At 49.0% G+C, this 25,384-nt stretch overlaps 1 protein-coding gene across 1 annotated transcript in view; it reads left to right on the top strand.

Annotated features, from left to right (window-relative positions):
- Nucleotides 1-319: 319 nt before the first annotated feature.
- Nucleotides 320-25,384, top strand: part of rnf123 (ring finger protein 123) — a 119,069-nt gene continuing 94,004 nt past the window's right edge. The window contains exons 1-28 of the mRNA XM_084929673.1: nucleotides 320-527; nucleotides 1,091-1,221; nucleotides 1,305-1,389; nucleotides 2,544-2,617; nucleotides 2,726-2,823; nucleotides 2,964-3,018; nucleotides 3,296-3,381; nucleotides 3,861-3,947; nucleotides 4,025-4,092; nucleotides 6,960-7,085; nucleotides 7,607-7,721; nucleotides 7,831-7,935; nucleotides 8,704-8,829; nucleotides 11,526-11,618; nucleotides 11,838-11,906; nucleotides 11,985-12,107; nucleotides 12,375-12,474; nucleotides 12,631-12,692; nucleotides 13,592-13,663; nucleotides 13,860-13,980; nucleotides 14,378-14,479; nucleotides 16,071-16,171; nucleotides 16,988-17,180; nucleotides 19,108-19,253; nucleotides 20,985-21,068; nucleotides 22,186-22,293; nucleotides 22,378-22,555; nucleotides 24,165-24,239. Coding sequence (XP_084785799.1) covers nucleotides 1,140-1,221; nucleotides 1,305-1,389; nucleotides 2,544-2,617; nucleotides 2,726-2,823; nucleotides 2,964-3,018; nucleotides 3,296-3,381; nucleotides 3,861-3,947; nucleotides 4,025-4,092; nucleotides 6,960-7,085; nucleotides 7,607-7,721; nucleotides 7,831-7,935; nucleotides 8,704-8,829; nucleotides 11,526-11,618; nucleotides 11,838-11,906; nucleotides 11,985-12,107; nucleotides 12,375-12,474; nucleotides 12,631-12,692; nucleotides 13,592-13,663; nucleotides 13,860-13,980; nucleotides 14,378-14,479; nucleotides 16,071-16,171; nucleotides 16,988-17,180; nucleotides 19,108-19,253; nucleotides 20,985-21,068; nucleotides 22,186-22,293; nucleotides 22,378-22,555; nucleotides 24,165-24,239 — 2,734 coding nt within the window. The 5' untranslated portion in view covers nucleotides 320-527; nucleotides 1,091-1,139. The remainder of the gene's footprint in view (nucleotides 528-1,090; nucleotides 1,222-1,304; nucleotides 1,390-2,543; nucleotides 2,618-2,725; nucleotides 2,824-2,963; nucleotides 3,019-3,295; nucleotides 3,382-3,860; nucleotides 3,948-4,024; nucleotides 4,093-6,959; nucleotides 7,086-7,606; nucleotides 7,722-7,830; nucleotides 7,936-8,703; nucleotides 8,830-11,525; nucleotides 11,619-11,837; nucleotides 11,907-11,984; nucleotides 12,108-12,374; nucleotides 12,475-12,630; nucleotides 12,693-13,591; nucleotides 13,664-13,859; nucleotides 13,981-14,377; nucleotides 14,480-16,070; nucleotides 16,172-16,987; nucleotides 17,181-19,107; nucleotides 19,254-20,984; nucleotides 21,069-22,185; nucleotides 22,294-22,377; nucleotides 22,556-24,164; nucleotides 24,240-25,384) is intronic.

Raw genomic sequence — 25,384 nt, 5'->3', positions numbered from 1 at the left:
CTGACCAGTTTAACCAACTAATGATTATTCCTATATTTTCATATTCATATCTTCCTAAATGTTCTTGTCTCACACTTTTCAGCCTACCACAGAGTCACAGTATATTTTAACGTGTGTTTGATGCTGCATGTAAGACTGTTTTAAATTAATCTGTGAACTGCTGCTAGCATTTATATTTAAAGCTCATAATACATGATAGTATATATGTAATAATATTTAAAAACGTTAATTTAACTTTTTAATTGTATTTGTATTTAATTGTGTTTTGATCAGCCATAAACTAACGACGACACACACACACACACACACATATATTTCTGCCTTCGCGTTTTTCGTCTTTGCCCTTCTTGTCCCAGTCTGCACTCCGTACCGTGAGAGGCGTTAACAGCGGATAAGACTCCGGTGTTGTTGTGGAGATTAGGTTCTTATCGCCGATACCCAGCGGCTCAATTCACAACTATCAGCCGGACTACCAGAGCTAGCGGCGGCTACAGCGGAGCAGCGGCCCGTCCGAGCAGCCGGAGGCGGTGAGTGTCGCTGTCATTAGCCGCTAGCTGTTAGCCTGCTACCAGCTGTGTGACATGTAACTACCTACAGCCGAGCGATGCTCGACTGATGTGTCCGGTGATTACCTCGACACTCAGCCCCCAAAGTCCCGCCGACAGGGTTGTAACGGACCGGTCTGCCGAGCCTCAGTGCTCCGGTGAGCTAACGGGGGACAGGCGGCATGCTAACAGCCGAGCTAGCTGTGCTTCATCATTGCTCAGGGCTACCCCGAGACTACACTTTATCATCAGCTGTATGCAGCAAGGTGATAAAAGTACATAATATTAGACCTAGGAGAGGGTAATCGCAGTGTATCAGTTACATACAGTTAAAGTAAATCCAGCATGATTAAATTCTTTAGGCAGTAAAAGTACACAGGTAGGATTGGGGCAAAGTAGTAAAAGTACACGGTAATGACTCAGAGAGGGCAGGAGATGTTTATGTCAGGAGCCAGGCGCTCTCCTGAACATGTGGCTGCTGTTTGTGACACAGCTGCCTTGCCCTGTGCTGTGATTGGACACGACGATGGTGGTGGTGTTTACAGGTGTGTCTCTGGCAGCAGTGTGTGGGTCAGGTGGCTCCAGTCAGACACCATGAGTTCTAAGGGAGGCGGCACCGCTCTGACCCGCCGTAACTACAGGCTGGCGTCAGACATGGACAAGCCGAGATCCACAGGTATGAATGCTCAGTCACTTCAGCACGAACCCATCACTCCTGCCCTCCCATTGGTCTGTCTGAGTCAGCTGTCCCTCTGCCAGGTATCGTGAACGAGAAGCTGCTGAGCGACTACCTACACCATGTGTTTCCCTCCACCAAACAGGGACCCACACTGGCCTCGCTCAGGTAAGCTCATGCTGTGACACCCCCCCTCCTCTGATGCACATCTCTGAGCAGGTAAGAGGCCAGACGCACCATCAGGTTCAGTTTTTACAGCTCTAAACACAAACTGAACACAAACACTTTATTTGTCTGATTTTGTTTCTATTTTAAATGTGCGAGGCTGTAAAACTGAAACCAGACGCAGGAATGAGGCCGACGGTCACAGCTGCTGCTTACTCTGAGTGTGTGTGTGTGTGTGTGTGTGCGCGCGTGTGTGTGTGTGTGTGTGCGTGTGTGTGTCCTGAGTTCCTGGTTAGTGACTCAGAGCCTCGTTATTTAAGCTGGCCAGGTTCATGTTACCTTCAGCAGCTTTAAACACACACACACACACACACACACACACACACAATTCATGAAATCTAAAAACAAATATGTGAAAAACAAACATCAACGTTTTAATCATGTAAAACTTTTTTCATTTGTTTTTTAACTGTAAATTTTCTTTCTTTTCATTTTTAACCTTATTTTTCTATATTTTTTCCTGTTTAATAATCTGCAAAAATGAATTTTGGATGTGTGTGTTTATAAATAGTCAGATTGGTTTTTTTATTTTTTAAACATATTTTTTATATAATGCATTTTAAAATGTAACCAGTTTCTTTTTGGTAATTTCTTATTTCTGTGATTGTCTCTGGGGGGAAAAAAATCGGATTTATTGTAGACGTAGTTTTGACTTTAAGTCCGATTCTTTTTCTATGTAACTTTTTGTTTTTATTCTGTTTTTGAATCTTGGTTCATGCTGTAGGAAGATATATTTTTTATAGTCGTGGACTTCTTTGACTTTTATGTTTCAGGGTTTTTTAGGATGTAGTTCTTTCTCTTGTCTTTTTTACAAACTGTTGTACTTCCCAAAATTGTTTTTTAATAATTGTTATTTTTCTTTTTTTTGATAAATATTTGTTGGGTTTGTTTCTAACTGAATGACTGTGCTGTGATTACCTGATGTGAGAGTCGTGTGCTGGTGTTTTTCTGTGTAACGAGTCTGGTCTCTGTGTCAGTGAACGATGTTTAAATGGAAAAATCAGACTGAGCTGAAAGAAGGAAACGATAATGAGAAACTCTGAGAATAAAATCTTTTCTGTCCCTTTGTCGTCTGTTCCTGCCGCTCTGGGTTTCAGGAAGCCTCTGGGTTTCCAGGATCTACCTGCTCACCTGGAGAAGCTGCTGTCTGAGGACGCGCCTACCGAGGACGGTAAGGCTGGAAGCGTCTGTCTGCCTTTAAAACCAAACCTTATGGTCTGTGACTCAGAACGAGCTCAAATGTCTGATAACACTAACACCGTCACCTGAACGTGTGCAGGTCAGGCTGTGGACGGTCGTCTGGGTCCTCAGCCCGTTGTCCTCGATCACACCAGCGGCTTTGAAGGACTCCTGTTTGTGGACGACGACCTGCTGGGGGTGAGACACGCCGGAGACCATAAACCAGTGAAACCAGTCAAAGTTTGGACACGTGGCTGATTTTTGTCCAGACTTTTGATTGGTACTGTAGAAAAACACTTCCTATGTGTGATAAGTGTGATGAATTTCTCTGCATTCAGGTCATCGGCCACAGCAACTTCAGCTCCATCCGAGCGACCACCTGTGTTTATAAAGGTACGTTGTCTCAGACCCGCAAAAAGCTTTGACTTTTGGGTTTGTGCTGAACTGACTCAGTAAATATGACACACAACAAAAATGAGCCCTGAAACCAAAAAACTGTCACAGGAAACGTGACCTTCTCTGCAGATGGGCTTGCTTTTCACAATAAAAGTCCAGTTTAGAAAGGTCGTCTGATCTGGTTTTTCTGTATTATTGTCGACCTTCCAATATAAAGCACCCTGAGGCGACTGTTGTGATGTGGGGAATGATTTTGGGCTGTTTCTGTCTGCAGGGAAGTGGGCCTACGAGGTGCTGATCTCCTCTCAGGGTCTGATGCAGATAGGCTGGTGTACCCTTAGCTGTCGCTTCAATCAGGAGGTATACACACACCTTGATGATGACCCTGTAAAGGCCTTGACACGGCGCATGTTGTGGGGAAAACAAAACATGAAACTCGACTGGGAACTGGTCAGAGCTGTTTATTCATATGTGAAAAATCTGAAAGAAATAAACGCTGCAGGTTCATCCTGCAGAAGTACGCAGTGAGCGTCAATGGACGTCACAGGAACTGCAGGATGTGGAGGTTGATGCTTGATTAAAGCACAAAATTGACTGTTACGCCTACATTAATGTTGAGTGTCAAAAACGTTGGAATATTTGTTGGTAAATTTTAAAAAGAAGTAATTGAAGCTGGATATTTGCTTCAATCAAAGAGCTAAATCGAGTTTTCTGTGGTGACGCTTGTGGTTGGTGTCTGAGGGCGTCCATTAAAAACTGTCTGTTTTTCACCTCTGCTGCATCCGTTACCATGAAGGATGGCGGCACGGTGATGCTGAACAGTGTGTTTTTGTGCTCAGGAGGGCGTAGGTGACACGCCGGACTCGTACGCTTACGACGGAAACAGAGTGAGAAAGTGGAACGTGACGACGACAAACTACGGAAAGGTGAGCGTGAACACAGACGCTGGAATCTGCCCCTCTGTTTGATCATGTGACCATAACAGCGCGTTTTCTCTCCCCAGTCGTGGGCAGCAGGAGACATCGTGAGCTGTCTGATAGACCTGGATGAAGGAACCATCACGTTCTGCCTGTGAGTTCCTCTGTCCTTTCCTTCCCTCCTTTCCTCCGTTTGGTCGTCTTTTTACATCTTTGGTTCAAACCGAGAACTTCTGATCATCAACATATCAGGATGGCTTTCTGTCCTTCACTTATCAGCCCGGAGTTTATCAGGCTAGCTGTCAGTGTGAGCCCGTGACAGAGGCGGAGTTTGGAGCATGTGACCAATCAGAAAAACAGACAGGTTTCTTGATAGCAGAGCAGCTGACTTTACAAAAAAAGATAAAACTGTAATTTTGAGAAAATGTGAAGACAGAGTAGACTAAAAGTAACATCTGTGAAACATCTGTGAAACATCTGTAGTGTATGTTAGGTATACAGAATGATTGTCACACTTAAATGTTTCAGAACATCAAACAAATGTAAATGTTAGACAAACTCGAGTAAACACAAAATGCAGTTTCTAAATGAAACTGTTTGTTATTAAGGAGTAAAAAGTTGAAACCAAAGCTGACCAAAAACAACACAAAGTCTAGCCTCAAACATCTCGATGATCCCTAAGACTTCTGGGAAAATACTCTGTGGGCTGATGAGACAAAAGTTGAACTTTTTGGAAAGTTTGAGCCTCTGTGGCGTAAAAGTAACAGCATCTCAGGAAAGGAACATGATACCAGCTGTAGGATATGTGGTGGTAGTGAGATGGTCTGGGGCTGTGTCGCTGCCTCAGGACCTGAAGACATGTCTGGACATGTGTTCATGACTTGGCTTCTGCAGCAGGACAATGATCCAGAACACAGCAGCAAGTCCACCTCTGACTGGCTTTAGAAAGACTAAAGGCTTTGGACTAGTGGAGTGGGCTAGTCAAAGCCATGACCTGAGTCCGATTGAGATGTTGTGGCATGACCCTAAAAAGGCAGTTCATGCTCAAACTAGGGGTGGGCAGTATAAACGGTATAAATTTGGCCAACGGTAGAGATTTTGACTATACCGCGATAGCGCATGTTGATGGTGTCATCAAGCTGCGCCTGTTTTGGTCGAAAGCATTGCAGCGGCTGCAAACATCATCTGCAAATTATGCCGGGCGACAGTAATAGCAAAGAAACGAAGCACTTTTGGAAGATGGGGAAAGCCAAAACCTGCGCTTCCTCCACTTCTGTACCATTGACTCATTAATGTTGAATTCTCTCCAGCGGCTCTATTCCCATGTTGTTGCAGTATATTAATAACTAACCTCGTATTGTGGATGGATTATCGCAGTTGTTCTCCTGACTGAAGTTTGGTCCGTTTACAGCATCCTGCCATGCGACTGCATTTGTCCCTAACCATCAGGAACCCTCACGTTAACTTTTATCGCGTGGAAAAAAGTTAGCGTTCATCCTCCAGCTTCACTGTGTTTATGTTATGCTAGCATAGCTGTGTCGCTAGCGATCACATAGCACATCATTATATACCAGCTAGCCCAACTTCAGTAACCCTACAAACGTCACTGCTGTTTAGTTTTCTGTCTTCATCTATGTTGGAAGTGATAGCAGAGCTGTACGTTTTAATGCTTGTAACAGGCATCTCCAAAAACGTCAGAGCACTTTTGCAAATATGTGATGTCTTGATGAATCGAGCAGATATTAGAAGTTTACACAGAAACATTCTCACATGAAAATATCTTAAAAGTTTCTTTTGTGACCCAGACAGAGTAATATTTCAAACTCCGCCCCTCTGTGTTCCTCCGCCACTGCCTCGTTTGAGTTTTGGACGAAATGCATTCTGGGATATTGCATTTCGTCATTTTGAGCTGATTGGAGACCAGAACAGCCAATCAGATTTTTTTGCATCCAAGTCTGTGATTGGCTGGTTTTGTGGCACAAATATAACGGTGTAGAGAAAGAGTTGAGCGCGCACGGGCAGAAATGTTGAGAGCGCGCACGGGCAGAAATGTTGCGAGCGCGAGCAACACGTTGCGAGCGCGAGCAAATGCAAAAACTGAGCGAGAGGGGCTGCTGTTGTGTGTGTGGATAATAGCAAACACTGAAATACAGTTTTTGCACGCAGGAATGAATTTTGTTCACTCAAATTCAGCTTTTCTTTGCTCCAAATAAATTTCTCGTCAAAATGCAACACTTGCACCTGTGTGCCTAATAGTGTGTAAAATACGTTATACAGAAGAAAAGAATATATCGTTACCGCACATGCTTCAAATTATACCGTGATATGGATTCTAGGCCAGCGGTCTCCAACCTTTTTTGCGCCACGGACCGGTTTATGCCCGACAATATTTTCACGGACCGGCCTTTAAGGTGTCGCGGATAAATACAACAAAATAAAACTAGTACCGGTACCGTAAAAAAGAAGATTTATTCATAACACACATGAAAAGACCCAGGAAAACCGAGTAAACGATCAAAACGATAACAAAATAACGCTGAAAACCGATAAAAACCCTGAAAACTATACATTTCACACCTGAGCCTCAACTCTCGCGGCCCGGTACCAAACGACTCACGGACCGGTACCGGTCCGAGGCCCGGGGGTTGGGGCCCGCTGTTCTAGGCCATATCGCCCAGCCCTAGCTCAAACCCTCCAACAATTGTGACGGGTGGGCCAGAATCCCTCCACAGCTGGAAAAGACTCACTGACAGTTATCACAAATGCTTGAAGGCAGTTGTTGTTGCTAAGGGGCACCCAACCAGTTATTGGGTTTAGGCACGTTTCCTTTGATAAACCTTTCAGGGAGTTTTTTGGGTAAATCATTCTGATTTCTGGCCGTCACAGATGAGACTGTACATGTTGGTCTGCAGACTGAATCAAAAGGTTTTAAGCTGTCAGTGACTCCGTTTGTGGTTGAAGTCTTCTCTGATGTGTCCTCATTGTTTAGTAAAGCACTGAGCGTGTCCTCTGTGTCCTCAGGAACGGCCAGTCTTTGGGGACGGCCTTCACCAACATTAAGATGGGTCCTGGCATCGCTTACTTTCCCGCCATCAGCCTCTCCTTTAAAGAGTCAGTGGCTTTCAACTTCGGCAGCAGGCCTCTCAGATATCCTTCACAACTAATCGCAAAGTGTCCAAAAGCCCTGCCGGCAGGTGTTAGTGCCACTCCCCTGTGAGCTATCAGGGCCATACGTTTGCATGGTGGAGTCATGGACGGTACAGAGAAGCTTCTACAGGTGTAGGATTTCAAACTGAGCTCTTTAACTAAGCTGGTCTCATTTTATTTTTTCACCATCCATCTGAAAAATGCTGTTTGGCTTTATGGGTTTGTACAACTCTTTTGCTGTGAAAGATTTCCCTGGAACATCTGTAAATGGAGAGTCCTCTTCACACACTGAGGTTAATTATGGAGTTCCACAGGGTTCAGTGCTAGGACCAGTTCTGTTTACATTATACATGCTTCCCTTAGGCAGCATCATTAGAAGACATAGCATACATTTACACTGCTATGTAGATGACACCCAGCTCTGTCCATGAAGCCAGATAACACACACCAATGAGTTGAATTCGACTGGATAAATGCTGCTGTGGTGTCGTGAGTTTGTCTTTAACCCGACTGTGACCCACGTACCCCGTGGACGGCTACCTGCCCCTCCAGAACCCTCCAGCTGCAGACCTGATGAAGGCCCACAAACTGCTGGGCTACATCAAGAACGTCCTGTCCACCGCCATCGACGCTCAGGTAGGAACACGAGCAGGTGAAAATGGCATTTCCTGTGTTCAGCCTGGTGTTTGGTTGACGTGCAGGTAAAGTGAAAGGTGCGTCCTTTGTCTGTCCTTTACTGCTGCAGGAGGAGAGGCTGGTGGAGAAGGACTGCGCCGTGTGGAGGCTTCACGGAGAACCGACCGTCCTCGTCACTCTGGCTCACATCTTTAACCACTTTGCTCCGCTCATGGTGAAACATGCTGTGTTTGTAGCTTATTCCCTTTATTGCATGAAACGTCAGGAAACTGAAAACCAACCGAAGATACCGATGTGAAGCTAACAGGACGTGTTCAGAGATCGCTAAAACTGACCGCTGTTCTGTTATTAACTGAATAATCACATCGGGTATTAAAACACACTGAAAGTGCTTAAACAGCGCTGTGGTTAAAACGAGGCTGCTCCTGTCGTCCGTGTCTCTGGATCAGGACGATTTTTAGAGTTTTTATTATCAGACGTTGTCACTCATATTTAAATACACGGAGAAGAGACGACAAGGAAAAGCATAAAATACGTCGGCTCGCTTCCTGTCGTGGTTCATATGAAGCATAAAGTTTCTAATAATGAGCTGAGTGTCACTCAGACTGCTTCTCATGATCCTGCTGTGAGGCTGAGACACAACAAACAGAAGCAGATTATTCAGCTGGATTTTATATCAAGCATCAGAGCTGTAACTGTAAAGTTTAAAAGAAAAGACTGCATGCATCCACATGAACAGGAAGTGTGGCTTTGTATGTTTCTGAAGGCTTCGCTGAAGCAAACCGGAGATGGTCTTTGTTTTAATTCCCAGACTGATCGTGCACCGTGCTCTGCAGCTGATTAAATCCATCCACAGTGGAAACGAAATCATCTGTTTGGGGCGCTGTTTGTGCAGGCGATGCGTTTGAATGGATGAAATCACCTGTCTGAAAATGTGATGTCATCAGGTCACGTGCACTGATGGTGGGGCTGTCTGTTGCAGTGTAAGGTGTATCTGGTGGAGGACGTGCTGATGAACTTCCTGCTGGGGATTCTGGAGGGAGGAGGTTCGGTGGACGAACACCCGCTCATCCAGCAGCTGCTCGACCTCTTCTGGCTGCTGATGGAGGTAAATCTGCACGCTCGGCTCACTGCTCCAACCATGGCGCCCCACCCGCCACGGCAGGCCTAAACCCAAAAACTGGACTGTGCGTCCACAGGGTAACAGCAAACACGCACAGAAATTCAAGACGTGTAAACAGAAGAAGAAGCAGGACGCGCTCAGGTTCAGGGACGTCATTTAAAGTTGCTGCATTTATACCTGGCCTTGTGGACCGTCACCTTAACACCTGTTTGCCTCATTGTCGCAGCTCCGCCTCGTGTCTGACTGTACAGGTGCGTTTTCATCATGACTTCCTGTTTCGATACAGTCGAGCTAAAGTCACACAAAAACATGAAACGCAGGTTTTTTACTGTGAAAACCACAAACGTAACAAATCATTTAAAAATGTTACATTTCCAGAACGGTCTGATCAGCTGGTCGTCGTTGATGATCTGTGGTAAAGCTCCTCTTCGGTTATTAAAAGCACGCATCACGACCTTTAGAATACCTTTTGACGAGGGTCGGTGTACGCGCACACCTGTCCGTCCAGGTGTTTGTGTGTTTCTTTCCTGAGACAGCTCGGATTGATGCGGCCGCACAAACACTTGATCAGCATCTTTTATTTATTCCTGTTGTGTCAGCCAATGAGGAGAAAGCTTCATCACCTGCAGGTTGGGCTGAAAGCTCCTCTTGGTTAGTGAGCTCAGAAAGAGGGAGACGCATCCTGCTTTACACCATCTCCTCACAGGAGGCGGCCCTGGGTTTGCATCACTGTCGTGTTTTCTTTTTTAATGGTCCGTCGACCCACTTTCAGGCCTTTTTGCCTTTTTCACGAATAGTTCACAAACCTTTAAAGATAACAGGGTGAAATTTTCTTCATATCAAGATGAATCTGTAACTTGGGACAGATGCATAAAAACATCTTAGTGGATGCTCTCCTGCAGAGTTCCACATCTGAGGATACATGAATAAAAACTAATGACGGCATGGATGACGTGTGGTTGTTAAAATGTTAATTCAACTTTCATGTTGCTCCACAGAAACAAAAACATCAGCACTTTGTATTATTATTAACTTGCTATTATTGAACAATGTTCTGGAGTATTGCACAGTACTTTCACCTCCTGTAGGAAGCGTCGGAGCTGCCCAGGACACCTCCTCCAGGAGGCGAGCGCCTCAGCTGCCTCCCTTCAATGTGGAGACGTAGCTGCTCCACTCAGGGTGCCTCCTGAATGGCTGAGCTCCGCCCTCTCCCTCTAAGGGGAGCCCGGCTGTCAAACAAAGCTCATCTCCACTGTGAGCTTGAAGGGTTGCTCCATCTTGGGGCATTAAGGTTAAATTAAAATGTTAACGGTTGGGTTAAATGACTAGTGACCATAGCGACGTCGACTGGTCACACACGTCCGTGTGGGCGTTTCTGCTCCAACCGCTGCCTCTGAGGCAGAAACCCTGTGAATGTTTCGAGCACGTGTAGTGCCGACAGTTCATGCTGAGCTCGGTAAATAAAAGCCACAGCATGCTGAACATGTGTACAGATCTCCTAATAGCTGATGGTTGGTTTATTTACCGCCTCACGGTGGCACCCAAACTCCACAGAGGAGGACCCGGAGGTTCAAACAAGGAGGCGACGGTGCTAACCCGGTTAAAAAGCACTCGTTTAAATTGGTGATATTTACTGCAGAGCGTGCTGAGCGTCAGGATGTTTTTCTGGAGTACCACAGCCTGAAACCTCTGTCCTCTGCTGTCCTCTCTGTCCTCTCTGTCCTCTGCTGTCCTCTGCTGTCCTCTCTATGCTCTCTGTCCTCTGCTGTCCTCTGCGTCCTCTCTGTCCTCTGCGTCCTCTCTGTCCTCTGCTGTCCTGTCTTTCCTCTCTGTCCTCTGCTGTCCTCTCTATGCTCTCTGTCCTCTGCTGTCCTCTCTGTCCTCTGCTGTCCTCTCTATGCTCTGCGTCCTCTCTGTCCTCTGCGTCCTCTCTGTCCTCTGCTGTCCTCTCTATGCTCTCTGTCCTCTGCTGTCCTCTCTGTCCTCTGCTGTCCTCTCTATCCTCTGCGTCCTCTCTATCCTCTGCGTCCTCTCTGTCCTCTGCGTCCTCTCTGTCCTCTGCTGTCTTTTGCTGTCCTCTGCTGTCCTGTCTTTCCTCTCTGTCCTCTGCTGTCCTCTCTGTCCTCTGCTGTCCTCTCTGTCCTCTGCGTCCTCTGCTGTCATCTTCTGTCCTCTGCTGTCATCTTCTGTCCTCTGCGTCCTCTCTGTCCTCTGCGTCCTCTCTGTCCTCTGCTGTCCTGTCTTTCCTCTCTGTCCTCTGATGTCCTCTCTGTCCTCTGCGTCCTCTGCTGTCCTCTGCGGTCATCTGCTGTCCTCTGCTGTCATCTGCGGTCATCTGCTGTCCTCTGCTGTCCTCTCTGTCCTCTGCTGTCCTCTGTCCTCTCTGTCCTCTGCGTCCTCTCTGTCCTCTGCGTCCTCTCTGTCCTCTGCGTCCTCTGCGTCCTCTCTGTCCTCTGCTGTCCTCTGTCCTCTCTGTCCTCTGCGTCCTCTCTGTCCTCTGCTGTCCTGTCTTTCCTCTCTGTCCTCTGATGTCCTCTCTGTCCTCTGCGTCCTCTGCTGTCATCTGCGGTCATCTGCTGTCCTCTCTGTCCTCTGCTGTCCTCTATCCTCTCTGTCCTCTCTGTCCTCTGCTGTCCTCTATCCTCTCTGTCCTCTCTGTCCTCTCTGTCCCCTGTTTGCAGGACCACGAGGTGAACGAGTGTCTGAAGCAACTCATGATGTCCTTACTCAGGGCCTACCGCTTCTCCCCCATCATCCCAGACTTGGGCTTCCAGGTAGGACAAACAAACAGACATCGAGCTCCACAGGTTATATAAGATTAGGGGGCGGGGCCTGCAGAGGGACCTCACTGACACAGGAGGTTCATCTTCAGAGACCAAACTTTGAATGTTTGTGTGTGCAGGTGGCGACCAACTTCATCTTCATCTAAAATCTTTTTTTTTTTCATGTCACGTGTTTCCAGATGTTCTCCAGCTGATGTGCTTGTGTTTCAGATCCACTACCTGCGGCTGACCACGGCCATCCTGCGCCACGAGAAATCCAGGAAGTACCTGCTCAGCAACGTCTTATATCCTTCAGCCGCAAAGCGAAAGCGCTCTGTGACATTTAAACCGCTGTTGCGGCATTCTCCTTAACCGAAGCTCACGTTCGACGTTCTGCGCTCGGTTGTGTTCTTTTACATCAAGACTCCTCTGAGGGTGAAGGAGGCGGGGCTAGAGGAGCTCATCCCAACCACCTGGTGGCCCACGCACTTCGACAAAGAGGTGAGAGAAACCGAGGCTCTGCCGTTTGCGTCTCCTCGCTCCTGACGAAATGTTATCGAGTGTGTCAAAGTCATTAAACTGAAAGCAGCGAAGCTCAAACAGAGAGAGGCCGTTTACCTCTGTGACGTGCGGAACGACAAATCAGATGTGACGTAAGAACTGACCGTGACAGACGAATCACAGGCTCCTCAGGGGGAGGCTGCAGCGATCAGGTGTTTACAGCAGCACAGGTGTGAGAGCTTTAAACAATGTTTCTTTATTTAACAGGGTAAAGACGAGCGCGAGCCCAAAGACGAGAGCGCCGACGAGCGTCTGAGGCGCCGAGCCTACGAGAGAGGCTGCCAGAGGCTGAAGAAGAGGATCGAAGGTCGGTCTCCGTCACTCGGCCGTGTTCTGTTTTAGTGGTTTACTGTTTTATTTTGGTGTTTCACTGAGTTCCTGTCTTTGAGACCACCCACCTGTCTGCTTACCTGGACTGTGTCTGTGTGCGCTCCTCTGACCTCTGACCTCTGTTCTCCTGCAGTGGTGGAGGAGTTGCAGGTTCAGATCCTGAGGCTGCTGCTCAACAACAAGGACAAGAGCACGGTGGGTGCAGCGCCGTGATGTGTTGATGATGGCGACCGCGGTCAGGACGCTGCTCTGATGTTTGCGGTGGCGAGACGTTTCAGCGGCGGTGTTTCTGTCGGGTGGAGGTTCAGGTGTTTGGCTCAGATCAGATACCTCAGCTCTGCCGGCTCTCCTGCAGCACCGTAACACGTATCCAAGCAACTGTCAACGAATTCACGGAGCGAGCGCTCGACGCGATAACGGCCCGGGCTCGGAGTCGCTTGGCTTTAAGCATTTATTTTAAACCAAATCACGTAACCGGGAGGAAACGGCTCCTCGGCGTGAAGGCGACGACCAACCGTGTTATTCACCCCGCTGCTCTTTCCTTACTGTAACTGTAAGATCATCACGAATAATTTCCCCCAGGGATCAATAAAGGATTCTGATTCTGATTCTGAAACACGTTCTGTCATAGACTCATTTTTATTGTTGATAGTGATTTAAAGAAAGTCTTTTCAGTCACAGACACGAGAGCCTTTATAGGTTTCAGCAGCGAACCCCACAAACTCACCGATCTGCGGTTTCCCTCGGTGCGATCGCTGCACTTTGAAACCACGACTCTGACACACTAAAGAACTTTAACGTCTGTGCGTCTAACAGCAGCTTTTTATTCCTATCCTGCTCAGAGACCAAACGGATGATCGTGCAGTATTCCCCGTTTATCCAAAAACAGATCCGGGGTCTGCCTGTTCTCAGTTTTTACTCTCCGTGTCATCCTCGGATGTTTCGGCCTGACGTGAACGTTAACGTCCTCCACCCGAGTAACACTGGGTCTGATCAGACTGAAGGTTGGACTGCAGCAATCGCTTCTCCTGTTTCAAACTGCAGTGAAGAGAAGAACTGAAGCAGGACTCTGATGAGCTCTGCTCCTCTTTCAGGGAGAAGCATCGCGCTACATTTTCCTCAACAAGTTCAGGAAGTTCCTCCAGGAAAACGCCAGCAACAGAGGGGTAAGGAGCAGCGAGGAACGCCGCCCTCTCACGTCATGTCAGTGTTTCCACAGGTCAGTTTGTTCCTGTCTGTGAGCGACGCAGACAAACTGAAACCACAGGTTTGATTTCATGGAGACGTGTTTTTATCAGTGCACTCTAATCATCGGCCTCACATGTGTGTTTGCACCTGCGTGCGCTCTGTGTGTTTGAGCAGCACCCCACGGCTCTGTGTCCGCCTGAGTACATGGTGTGTTTCCTGCACCGCCTCATCACAGCGGTCAGAGGCTGCTGGGATGAAGGGCACCGCACGAGTCCGAGCAGCGTGAGCAGCGACGGTACGACACACTGCGCCACACAATCACTGCGTGCGTGTGTGTGTGTGTGTGCGTGCGTGCGCGTGTGTGTGTGTGTGCGTCTTCTGAGCAGCGATGGTACGACACACTGCGCCACACAATCACTGCGTGCGTGCGTGTGTGTGCGTGCGTGTGTGTGTGCGTGCGTGCGTGCGTGCGTGTGCGTGTCTGCGCGTGTGTGTGTGCGTGTGCGTGCGCGTGCGTGCGTGCGTGCGTGTGCGTGCGTGCGTGTGTGTGTCTGCGCGTGTGTGTGTGTGCGTCTTCTGAGCAGCGACGGTACGACACTGTGCCACACAATCACTGCGTGTGTGCGTGAGTGCGCGTGCGTGTGTGTGTGTGTGCGTCTTCCCTCAGTGATGTTCTTCTGTACCCCCCACAGAGGCCTACGTCCCTCCTCAGTTGTTCTATAACGGGAAGGTGGACTACTTCGACCTGCAGAGGCTGGGCGGGCTGCTGTCCCACCTGAAGAAAACATTGAAAGGTAAGGTGTGCTCCTGGTGGGCGTGGCCCTGGGAGGCGTGCTCCTGGTGGGCGTGGCCCTGGGAGGCGTGCTCCTCTGTGTCTGTTGTCAGTTTAGGTGTTTGGTAATGTGCTGACTTTGAGCCCAGAGCGCTGCAGGCGATCACATCACACCGACCCCCTCAGTGTCTGATCAGCTGATCGGCGCCTGGGAGAGTCAGAAGTGCCCCAGGACAACGTGATTGGACGAGCTGTCGCTGCTTTGGTGACGTGTGCGAGCGTGAATCCTTTCTCAAGATCTCCTTCATTGATTTCCTGTCACGTCTGTCTAATGACGAGCTGTGCTTGTGTAGGAATCCTGAACTCAGTTTGTGAGGAGCAGCCAATCAGGAGCAAAGGTGCTCAGAGGGGGAGGAGCTAAAGCAGGGTGCACAGAGGTGTCACATAAACGGGGATTATTGTTAACTCATCCAAGATGAAGGACACAGAGCTGGCGAGCGCGCCCGCGTTAATAACTGGATCAAATCTGAAGTTGGTCATCACAGCTGTCTCCACCAGAGGGAGCAAGGGCTCCATGTTGGATAGAAACCTCTAACATGACCAGTTTGACCAGTTTGCCCCCGCTGGGGGGCGGGGTTGGCGTGAGGAGGCAAATACACCAACCATCACCCAAAAGAACCGTTTGAGATCGATACGTTTCTGATCCTGTCAGGTGTGATTTCTTTACCCCCCGTACACTGACTGACGATGGCGAGGCCTCAGACTCACAGATATGAAATACACGAGGCGTGACGGGGTTAGCGTTGAGCGCCGAGGGTCCTGAGCCAGCGGGCTTCGCCTCAGTATCAAGAGCAAGCGTCTGAATGATGTTTCCGTGGGGGAAATGAGGCCGCCAGTGCTGCACAACTGCCATCAGTTATCCGCTCCGGCGGCCCGCTCGCTTCCATTTCCTCTCAGAGGCGGGCACGCCGCGTCCTCCTACAGTCACTCGTGATGAAGAGGAGCCCGAACAACTTACAGCCATTTGTATTTTGGACGTTTGACTTTGAGTCTCGGTAAAGATGCGACTTCAGCCCTGAGCGTGTGTTCCTGAAGGTTTCGTCGAGGAAGTCCTCTGCAGATCGGTCGGGAACTTCCTGCACGGGCCAACCAGTCAGCTCAGACTTCTAACACCCGCCCTCCTTCACTCTCAGTACCAGTGACAGTTTCTTCGTTACTGCCGGCTTCCTGTCAGGCTGATGCTCATTGGCTAACGCTCACACGCTGGTCTCCGATCAGTCCGAGGCCGTCTCCTCCTGACGCGCCCGGCACGGCTCGACGGTTTGACCTCGTCATTGGTCAGAACGTTCGCACAAAGCCGGTGTGAGCTGGCCTGGACGGCTAAACTCAGAGTTTTAATGTAGGGTTGCAGTTTGTTTCTAAACGTATTTCTTTGTTTTTAACTATTCTGATCGTGTTTTGGGGTCTGAGTGAATATAAAATGCCGCTGTGAGAGCTGTGCTCGTCTGATGTTGACGTTTTTCTGCAGACAGCTTGATGAAACTCAGCTGATGGTTTGTTTTCATGTGTGGAGAACTACAACATGATGAATGTGCCTGTTTTCTCTTTTTCAGACGATTTGGCGAGTAAAGCAAACATCATCATCGACCCCGCGGAGATCCAGGCCACGTCCATGGACGACCTGGACGAGGACGACGAGAGCGGAGCTGCTCAGGTGATGTGATGTTTTACATAGATTTGTTTCTGTGTCACCGAGTAAACAGTACGTGTAAAAGTACACATAAGTATAAGTACTTCCAGATATTGAAATAAAACGATGGAACATGTAAACGTTATGAAGAGCGAGTGCACGGCGATGGATTCAACACGTTCTGCCGCCATTAAAAACCATGAAACATTTTTATGGCGTGCACGCTCTGAGTTGGAGAGCCGATCTAACGGCGCCGGTGACGGCCTGCTCGCTTTGTCTAAGCCTGTGCCGGCACCTGTTTCTGTGGGCTGAGGATAACCTGGAGTCCGACAAAGCCCGATGTCAAACCTGCGAGGCTTCAGTGAGCCGCTCTGAAGACGACATGCTGCAAAATGTTGGCGTGGCGTGCATTTAGCCCAAAGCACAGAGACCAGAACCAGCTGACGGGTGGCTCTGCAGGGCGTGCAGAGGCGTGGCAGCTGCAGATGTGAAGCACAGCTGGCTGCGTCTGACGGAGCGCCTCGTCCATGCTTCTCTCAGGCTTCTTCCATTTGTCTTCATTGTTCCCGTTCACCGATCGCGGTTTTCACTTCGTACTGCTTTAAGCCCCTCCCCCGATTGGCTGCCCTAGCTGAAACTGTGGGTTAGACAGGAAGTGAGGTAAAACGTGTCCACTCATGTTTTAAAGAACAAGCTTTTAAAAAATTATCCTCACTGATGTTTAATATCCATAGTTTCTAAATGTGTGACCAAACATCTGTGCAGACATCTGTGACCTCTGACCTCCTGATCCTCTGACATCACTTTTTTTTTTTCTTTTTTTTTTTTGTCTGACCACAGAGGCTGCCCGGGGCCGTGGCAATGGGCGGAGCTCTGGCGAGGCCCAGCTGGTTGAGTTCTCCCACTTTGGGTCGGGCCAACCGCTTCTTGAGCACGGCCGCCGTCAGCCTGATGACCCCCAGGCGACCCCTGAGTCAGCCAGAGAAGGTGAAGGTCCGAACGCTCGCCGTGGAGCAGCGCACCGAGGAGGACAGTGAGTACAACTCGCTCCTGCTACGGAACTCACTGGCATCAGCCCCGTTTGCTCAGAGCTTCTCCTGCGTTTGAAAATACGAAGCAGGTCTTTGTGCCAGTGCGTGGCGCCCCCTGCTGGCAGCAGGAGGTCAGTGATTTGTCAGGAAGTTTGCTTTTACAGGCGTGATGAACAGCAACACAGGGAATCACTTCCGCATTTGCTCGCTTTGCGTGGAGCTTTTAGGAAGTGAGAATCAGAATTTAATTGTGTGAGGTTCACCTAGGCGTCAACGTGACAAGTGAGTCACTTCCTCTGTGGGTGTATGGCGTTATTTTTGTGCCACTATTCTGAGCGCACGTAAAAAAAAATTTGAGCGCACGTAAAAAATTTTGCAGGTGCAAGTGTTGCATTTTGAGGAGAAATTTATTTTGAGCGAAGAAAAGCTGACTTTGAGTGAACAAAGTTCATTCCTGCGTGCAAAGAAATAATTTCAGTGTTTGCTATTACACACACACACACACACACACACACACACACACACACACACACACACACACACACACACACACACACACACACACACACACACACACACACACACACACAACAGCAGCCCCTCTCGCTCAGCTTTTGCATTTGCGCTCGCTCGCAACATTTCTGCCCGTGCGCGTTCAACTCTTTCTCTACACCGTTATATTTGTGCCACAAAACCAGCCAATCACAGACTTGGATGCAAAAACATCTGATTGGCTGGGATATTTGAAATGCAATATCCCAGAATGCATTTCGTCCAAAACTCAAACGAGGCGGCGGCGGAGGAACGCAGAGGGGCGGAGTTTGAAATATTACTCTTTCTGGGTCACAAAATAAACTTTTAAGATATTTTCATGTGAGAATGTTTCTGTGTAAACTTCCAATATCTGCTCGATTCATCAAGACATCACATATTTGCATAAGTGCTCTAATGTTTTCAGAGATGCCTTTTTTTACGTGCGCTCAGAATAGTGGCACAAAAATAACGCCACGTGGATGCGTCTCGAGGCTGCAGAGCGTCGGTGTGACGGATGCTGAGGTAGAGGCGGTCTGCCGTGGTGGCCTCGAATAGTGCAGCTGGAAGAAGAACTGCCTCCGTCTGCTCCGCCTTCTTCGCTGCGTTTCAGTAAAAGTCTTCTTTGTGCAAAGTACTCACAGAACCCAACAGGTGGCCTCCTGCTGTTTAGGTGGTGCAATGACACCGGCGTGCAGGAGACGAGCAAAGTGAGAGAAGAAGGGCCCGAGCCGTCCTGGCAGGCGTGATCGCTGCAGGAAAACGTCTGCGTTTCCATCTACAGTTGGAGTCTGAGTGTTGTTCCACTTCAGCCTCCAATCGAAGGTAGTGATAAATGTTCAGCCACGCTCTCCTTTCTGCACCCAGCACAGTAATCAGAGTAATCAGAGCAAGCATGGTGATGGCAGGAAACAAAGAGGAAGTCTGCCAGGTAAAATATCAGGAAGTACTTTGTCAGTGACAGTGTTGGACGTTTGAGAAGAAGTGATTGGTTCCTGCGTTCTGGTTCTGGATGGTGGGACAGAGCGTGGATGGAGGTGGATCGATCCCTCGCGATGTCCACCCGTTTGTTTCGTACCACGTGCTTTCAGCCCGGCGTGTTCAGCTTTACGAGGTCTTCGTGTGCTGGGAGCTTTAATTGGGTCACTTCCTGTTGGGGTGTGTCAGGTGTCCTGTTGATTTCACATCATTATTTTTCACTGTTGGCCCAGACTAAGTTGGTCTCTGGTTGTTTCCTTCATTAGTCAAATGAGGTGCTCGTGCCTGATTGGCCGGTTAGACACAGCGTGAAGTTGGCGTGGAGCCCGTTATCATCGCCTGAGTCTTTGGGTGGAAGTGCCACAGCTGTAAAAATCTCCTGCCTTTTTTAACCATTTCCTGTTTCTCTGCAACCTGAAGTCGAGGGAAGTCATGGCAACGACGGCCTGTTGCTGGGGCGACCGCTCGAGGAGCCCGATCAACAAATTGCAGACAAGTCGCTGCTGGAGATCGTGGACGGGATCGTGATGATGTACAACCTGAGTGTCCATCAGCAGCTGGGGAAGGTGAGTGAGTGTGTGTGTGTGTGTGTGTGTGTGTGCGTGTGCGTGCGATGAAGACCAGCGAGCACGTCATGGCCGTGCCTTAAACGAAGTGCCGAATCAAAGAATTTGTGTCCAGAATTTTTTCTAATCGAATTATTCGAAACACACGATGAACCGTTGCAGCCCTCTAACTATATGCTTTAAAGGAAAGTTTGAAGCCTGATCTTGAAAGTAGAGATAGTGTCTGTCTCCTGAATCCAAACTGGAAGCTGGTTCCACAGAAGAGGGGCCTGAAAACTGAAGGCTCTGCCTCCCATTCTACTTTTAAATACTCTAGGAACAACAAGTAGGCCTGCAGAGCGAGAGCGAAGTGCTCTAATAGGGTGATATGGTACTACAAGGTCATTAAGATAAGATGGGGCCTGATTATTTAAGACCTTGTATGTGAGGAGCAGGATTTTGAATTCTGGATTTAACAGGAAGCCAAAACAGGAGAAATCTGCTCTCTCTTTCTAGTCCCCGTCAGGACTCTTGCTGCAGCATTTTGGATTAGCTGAAGGCTTTTCAGGGAGTTTTTTGGACATCCTAATAATAATGAATTACAGTCGTCCAGCCTGGAAGTAATAAATGCATGAACTAGTTTTTCAGCGTCACTCTGAGACAGGATATTTCTAACTTTAGAGATGTTGCGCAAATGGAAGAAAGCAGTCTTACATATTTGTTTAATATGTGCGTTGAAGGACATGTCCTGGTCAAAAATGACTCCAAGGTTCCTCACAGTGTTACTGGAGGCCAAGGTAATGCCATCCAGAGGAAGAATCTGCTTAGATACCATATTTCTAAGATTTTCAGGGCCGAGTACAATAACCTCAGTTTGATCTGAATGAAGAAGCAGAAAGTTAGCGGCCATCCAGGTCTTTATGTCTTTAAGACATTCCTGCAGTTTAACTCATTGGTGTGTGTTATCTGGCTTCATGGACAGATAGAGCTGGGTGTCATCTGCATAGCAGTGTAAATGTATGCTATGTCTTCTAATGATGCTGCCTAAGGGAAGCATGTATAATGTAAACAGAATTGGTCCTAGCACTGAACCCTGTGGAGCTCTGCTGTAAAGGTTAATGCTGCATATTTTATTCCTGTGACCTTCTCTGCAGCTGGTTTTGTCTGCAGGTGGAAAAACTCTGAGTGCTGCCCCACAGTGAGTTCGTCCTTTGGTTTGGTGCGGTGCTCATCACGCTCCAGTTGGTCACATCACTGTTAATAATCCCTCCTTGTTTTAAACGTCTATATTTAAAACTTGCTGAAGTATCTGTGGGCGGTCCTGACCTTTAGCTGCATCCACCTTTCTCTCGGATGGGTTGACCCGAAGCAGCTGTGCTCAGAGCGCTGTGATTTGTGTGTCTGGTTTTATTTTTACGTTTTTATTCGCGGTGTCTGAATAACGTGTCTGCGTGCATTAAAGCGAAGCACTCCGAGTCCTCTGGTCAAACACGGGCGCCTCGCTGAGCCTGAAGGTTTTTTCTACTCTGCTCATCTCTCAGTAATCCTCCCGACACTAACGCTGTGCGACCTCTGACCCCTGTCTCATTTAAAAGCGCCTCTGTGAGTCTGTAACGTGTGCGTTTCCATCACGTAGCTGCTGCGTGGTGAGACTAATGAGTTTTCATGGTCGCTGTGACAATCAGCCAATTAGATCGCTCGTGCCTCCGGTGTTTTTCTCAGCAGCGTGTTGACATGTGTCTCTCCTCTCAGATGGTGGTGGTGTCGGACGACGTCCACGAGTACGCCGTGGCGCTGAAGGACACGGAGGAGAAGATCGCCCGCTGCCCCGCCAGAGTGAGTGCCGCCGCCGCCTCAGCTGGACATCAGTGAGAGTTTTAGAAGCAGTGCTTGTAAATGATGAGGGTCACTCAGGTCACTCAGACCATGGCTCAGATTGGTGAGGTGGGTGGGGTCAGTGGTGGGACCCGATTGGCTGATTGACCCGAGTCAGACAGCTTTAGACAGATTATCACTGCAGTGGGAGAGAGGAGCTCAGAGGAGCTTCATGGATGCTGGGAGATGGAGGCAGATGATTGGCTGTGGCGCCCCCTATGGGAGAAAGACCTTTGTTGCAGGCTAACAAAAACGACTGCTTAGCTTTTGATTCATGGTTTACGGAGCGTCTTATTTTCCTCGACAGCAGGTGTGAAACGTGTCCGTATGTCTGCTCTCTGTCTGCACATGAGATCACTTCTGATTGGATCACTTCCAACGACACGAACAATCGAACAAAAGAGCATCTTTCAGTGAAAGGGGGGATGGCTCGGTTAACGCGCCCCTCCACCCCTCACTGAGGCGACGCATTCCCACCAACAGGCCCTCATTTTCTGCCACGCTTCATGTTTTCATGTCGTTCTCTCTGCAGGATTTCTGTATTGATGGTCGCTGTAGTTATTAAACTCAAATGTGTTAAAGTGAGACTCATGCTCAGCTTTTATTCAGGTCACAGGCCTCCTCTGGTTTCCCACTGAGTCTAGAAACCCTCGTTTAAACGCCGCTGTTGGTCCGTCCTCATTAATAAATCTGACGCACTCCTCTTTGTTTGTCGGAGCTCTTCTCGAGGTAATTGGCCGCGCTGCTGTCAGCCCGTTGTGATGCAGAAGCTCCTCTCATTAGTGCCGCAGAGTAAACTCTGAAGGCAGACGGGTAGAGTAGGAGGAGCGCCCCCATCAGGAGCGATGCGTCCTGTGATCGGCGAGGGCCTCGGTCAGGCCGTGTATGTCCTCGTTAACTGCAGGGAACCAGAAACCTGCAGCGTGCACATCATGTCAGATCAGAGGAGGCACACGTACCTGCTCACATCAGCGCAGCAGAACACCTGGGGCGTCTCCGTTCCTGCGGTCCAGGAATAACGGAGTAACCGAACGCGGCACTGACGCTCGGCTGCTTAATGATTGCGTGTCTGTTTCAGAGGGCCGACATCCTGGAGGAGCTCCAGAAGAGCCAGAAGGTTTTTGCGGAGAAGCTGAACCACCTGAGCAGGAGGCTGGCCTGGATCAATGCCACCATCTACTCCAAGGTGAGCAGGCCGCTCCGCCCGCTGTGCGTCCGCATTAAATGGTGGATTTTGTGTTGTTTCTGAGCTGTGTGCTGCTGTCTCCAGGAGAAGATGCTGGACATCTACTGGCTGCTGTGCGTCTGCATCCGCACCATCGAGCACGCCGACAACACCGGCTCTCTGTTCGCCTTCACATCAGAGTTCTACCTCAACGTCGCCATGAACGCGTACAGCGCCCTGAAGAACTACTTCAGCCCGGCTAACGGCATGGACGAGCTGCCCGGTAAGGACCGCGAACCATCAGCCCACCCAGCCTGCAGGTGATGTTTGAGGCTGTCCCGTGTGACCTGAGGCAGGTCGTTGAACGGGCTGGGCGCGCTTCATCAGGGTTGTTATGGAAGACAATTGGAAGATTTATTTTTTGTATTAGTCTTTGCTGTGAAGCCAAGCCGAGCGTTCCCTTTTCCACCCTCACCTGTCGAAGGTGTCTGCAGGTGCACCTGTGCGAGTCGTGGTCCAGCTGTGCTTCAGTGTTTGATCCTGTTTTAGGTTAATGCCGTTTCTGTGACGTCGGGTTTTTGTTTCCCGTCTCGTGTTTGTGTGTTTAAACGATGCTTGCGCTGAAAGTGTCCCCACAACATCGCACCTCCACAGCATCGCACCTCCACAGCATCGCACCTCCACAGCATCGCACCTCCACAGCCTGAACCGCTCACACAGGCGGGCTGGTTGTGTTCTCCCCACCTCTGAGCCGACCGCGTGCGCGTCGCAGCAGACGTAAGGAAACGTCCAGATTGATCGGTTTGTTTTTTCTGTTCTTAGCTTCAGGAGTGAGACGGCGTGATCTGCTGCTGCTCTTCTGCACACCTTGGTTATAACGAGTTATTTCATTGGTTATCGATTAGCGGTTATTTCTTTTGACTTCCTATCAGCTCGAAGCAGTCTGCCCTTCTCCTCTGACCTCAACGGGGCGTTTCCTGAACTCTAGAGCAGGCGTGTCAACCGTACGAGATGATTTCATCTGTCAGTCGTTAACGGGCCGCCGGTATGTGGGAGCCGGACCTTCAGCCCTACTGGGAATCCATGCAGACAGGGCGGCGCAGTATTTTGATTTTGATGGGCACACCATGTGGCCATTCACACGCAATGACACCATCATCTGTGAAAGAAGAGGGCAAAGCTTCTTTAGCATTAGCACCTGCTCGGCACGGTTCACCACGGTTATCAGGGGTTTCCATTAGGTCGTAGTACCTGGTCCCAGGTGATCCGAGCCGGTCCTGCATCTCGCAGTCTGACGGCGTCGGGGAAAACCTTTCCCCTCACAGTCCTCATGCAGATGAAATGTGCTTTGTGATGAGATGCTTCATTGATTCATTTGTTAGTACTTGAAGACACTTCCATCCTCGATAAAGCCGACTCGAGGTCACTGAGGTCATACGGTCTCACTTTAGCTGGTTTGACGTTTGCGTTACTTGATGAAGTGGACGGACTTTTATTATTATTTTATTTTATTAATATTTGTAGTAATTAGCTCGACCCCGGATGATGCACGTGTATTTACGAGCCACTACGAGTTTTCGTGGACCTCCAATCTATGGCTTGCAGACCCCTGGGGGTCCGTGAACCCCAGTTTGAGAGCCGATGGTCTAAATGAGCCTCACAGGCCTGAATGTGTGTTTGACGCCATTTATAATCATTATAACTACAGACTCTGCTGCTCATCACAAACAAGCACAAGCAGACATTTTAGACTTTTTACTGTATTTTCAGAAGTTTAAACCTCCGTTATGGAGAGAGACACACACACACACACACACACACACACACACACACACACACACACACACACACACACACACACACACACACTTTATTTTATCTGTCTCCCTCAGGCTACGAGGAAACTCTGACTCAGCTCGCCGCCATCCTCGCAAAGCACTTTGCAGATCCACGCATTGTTGGGACAGGTAACACACACACACACACACACACACACAGACCTTGCTTTATAACATTTTTCTGTCTCGGGGAGATTTTCAATAAAGATGTGTGACAGATTAAAGGAAAACCCTGACCTTGGCACCACTTCATAAAAATGGGTCACGCCTCACAGTTTTCATCCAATCATAGCGAGCCAGAACAGGTCCACCTTTGATTCTAGTTGAGTAAAGGGCAGCACGCTGGAATCGGCAGTCTCCTCTTCTGAGATCACTTTTATTCATATGTTCGACTCTCTGCGGTCCTGCTGCCCTCGCAGTGCAGAGCGGGACACTGGGCTTCATTTCTAATTAAAGACACGCCTCCACTGGCCTGGAGGGCGCTCTCCTTCTTGACCTCTTCAGTTCTTACTAAGACTGTTTAGAATAAAACCTTATTTCTATAAAGTGAGGCCAGTTGTAACAAGCTTAGCTTCACTACATGTTGCTGGTGTCTCCACCCACAGAGCCTTACAGTGGAGGGTGGTGTGGGTCTGTGCAGCACTCTTTGGTGGAGCACACACCTGACCCTTTAGGACGGCTTTTCCTTTAATCTGTCCCCGGTCTGCATGTCCTTCTGTACTCGTGTTTGTCTTTTAGTGCAGATCAGCTTCAGTCAGAGGAAGCGAGCCCCTCTGTGCTGGGTGGTCAACACTTTGCTGTAGCCCAAACGAAAGTCTTGAGTTTTTATGCCTAAAATATGTAAAATACTCCACCCACCCACTCACTCACTCACCCACTCCTGGACCTCCACCTCCTCCAGCTGTTCTGTGGGTTCTGTAATCTCTCCAGCTGTGTGTGCTGGGCCTCCTGGTCAGATGCTGAACCTCCTCCACTGCCTCCCTTCCCTGGAGGAGCAGCGGCTCTCCTCTGAGCCCCTCACCATCTCTTGTCTATGAATGACCACCTTACAGGGGTGGAGATGTTTGCATGTTGGCCAGAACTGTAGGAGGGTGTCGTGTGTGAGCAGGTCACATGGGTCCCACCCACAGTGTAATCCAGAGAGCTGATCTGGATCCAGGCTGAGGACGGAACATTTAGCCTCGGTTTGTGACCCGTCGCCTGGAAACGGCTGATGGGGTGGGGTCGACACCGCCCGCCCGGGGATGTGTGAATGTGATAACTTGAACGAGGTG

This window comes from Perissodus microlepis, chromosome 5, assembly GCF_051167445.1.
Source record: "Perissodus microlepis isolate ML-2025 ecotype Zambia chromosome 5, ASM5116744v1, whole genome shotgun sequence".
NCBI classification, from domain to species: Eukaryota; Metazoa; Chordata; class Actinopteri; order Cichliformes; family Cichlidae; genus Perissodus; species Perissodus microlepis.
The sequence above is the reverse complement of the archived record's forward strand: the minus strand, read 5'-3'. Positions and strand labels throughout refer to the sequence as shown.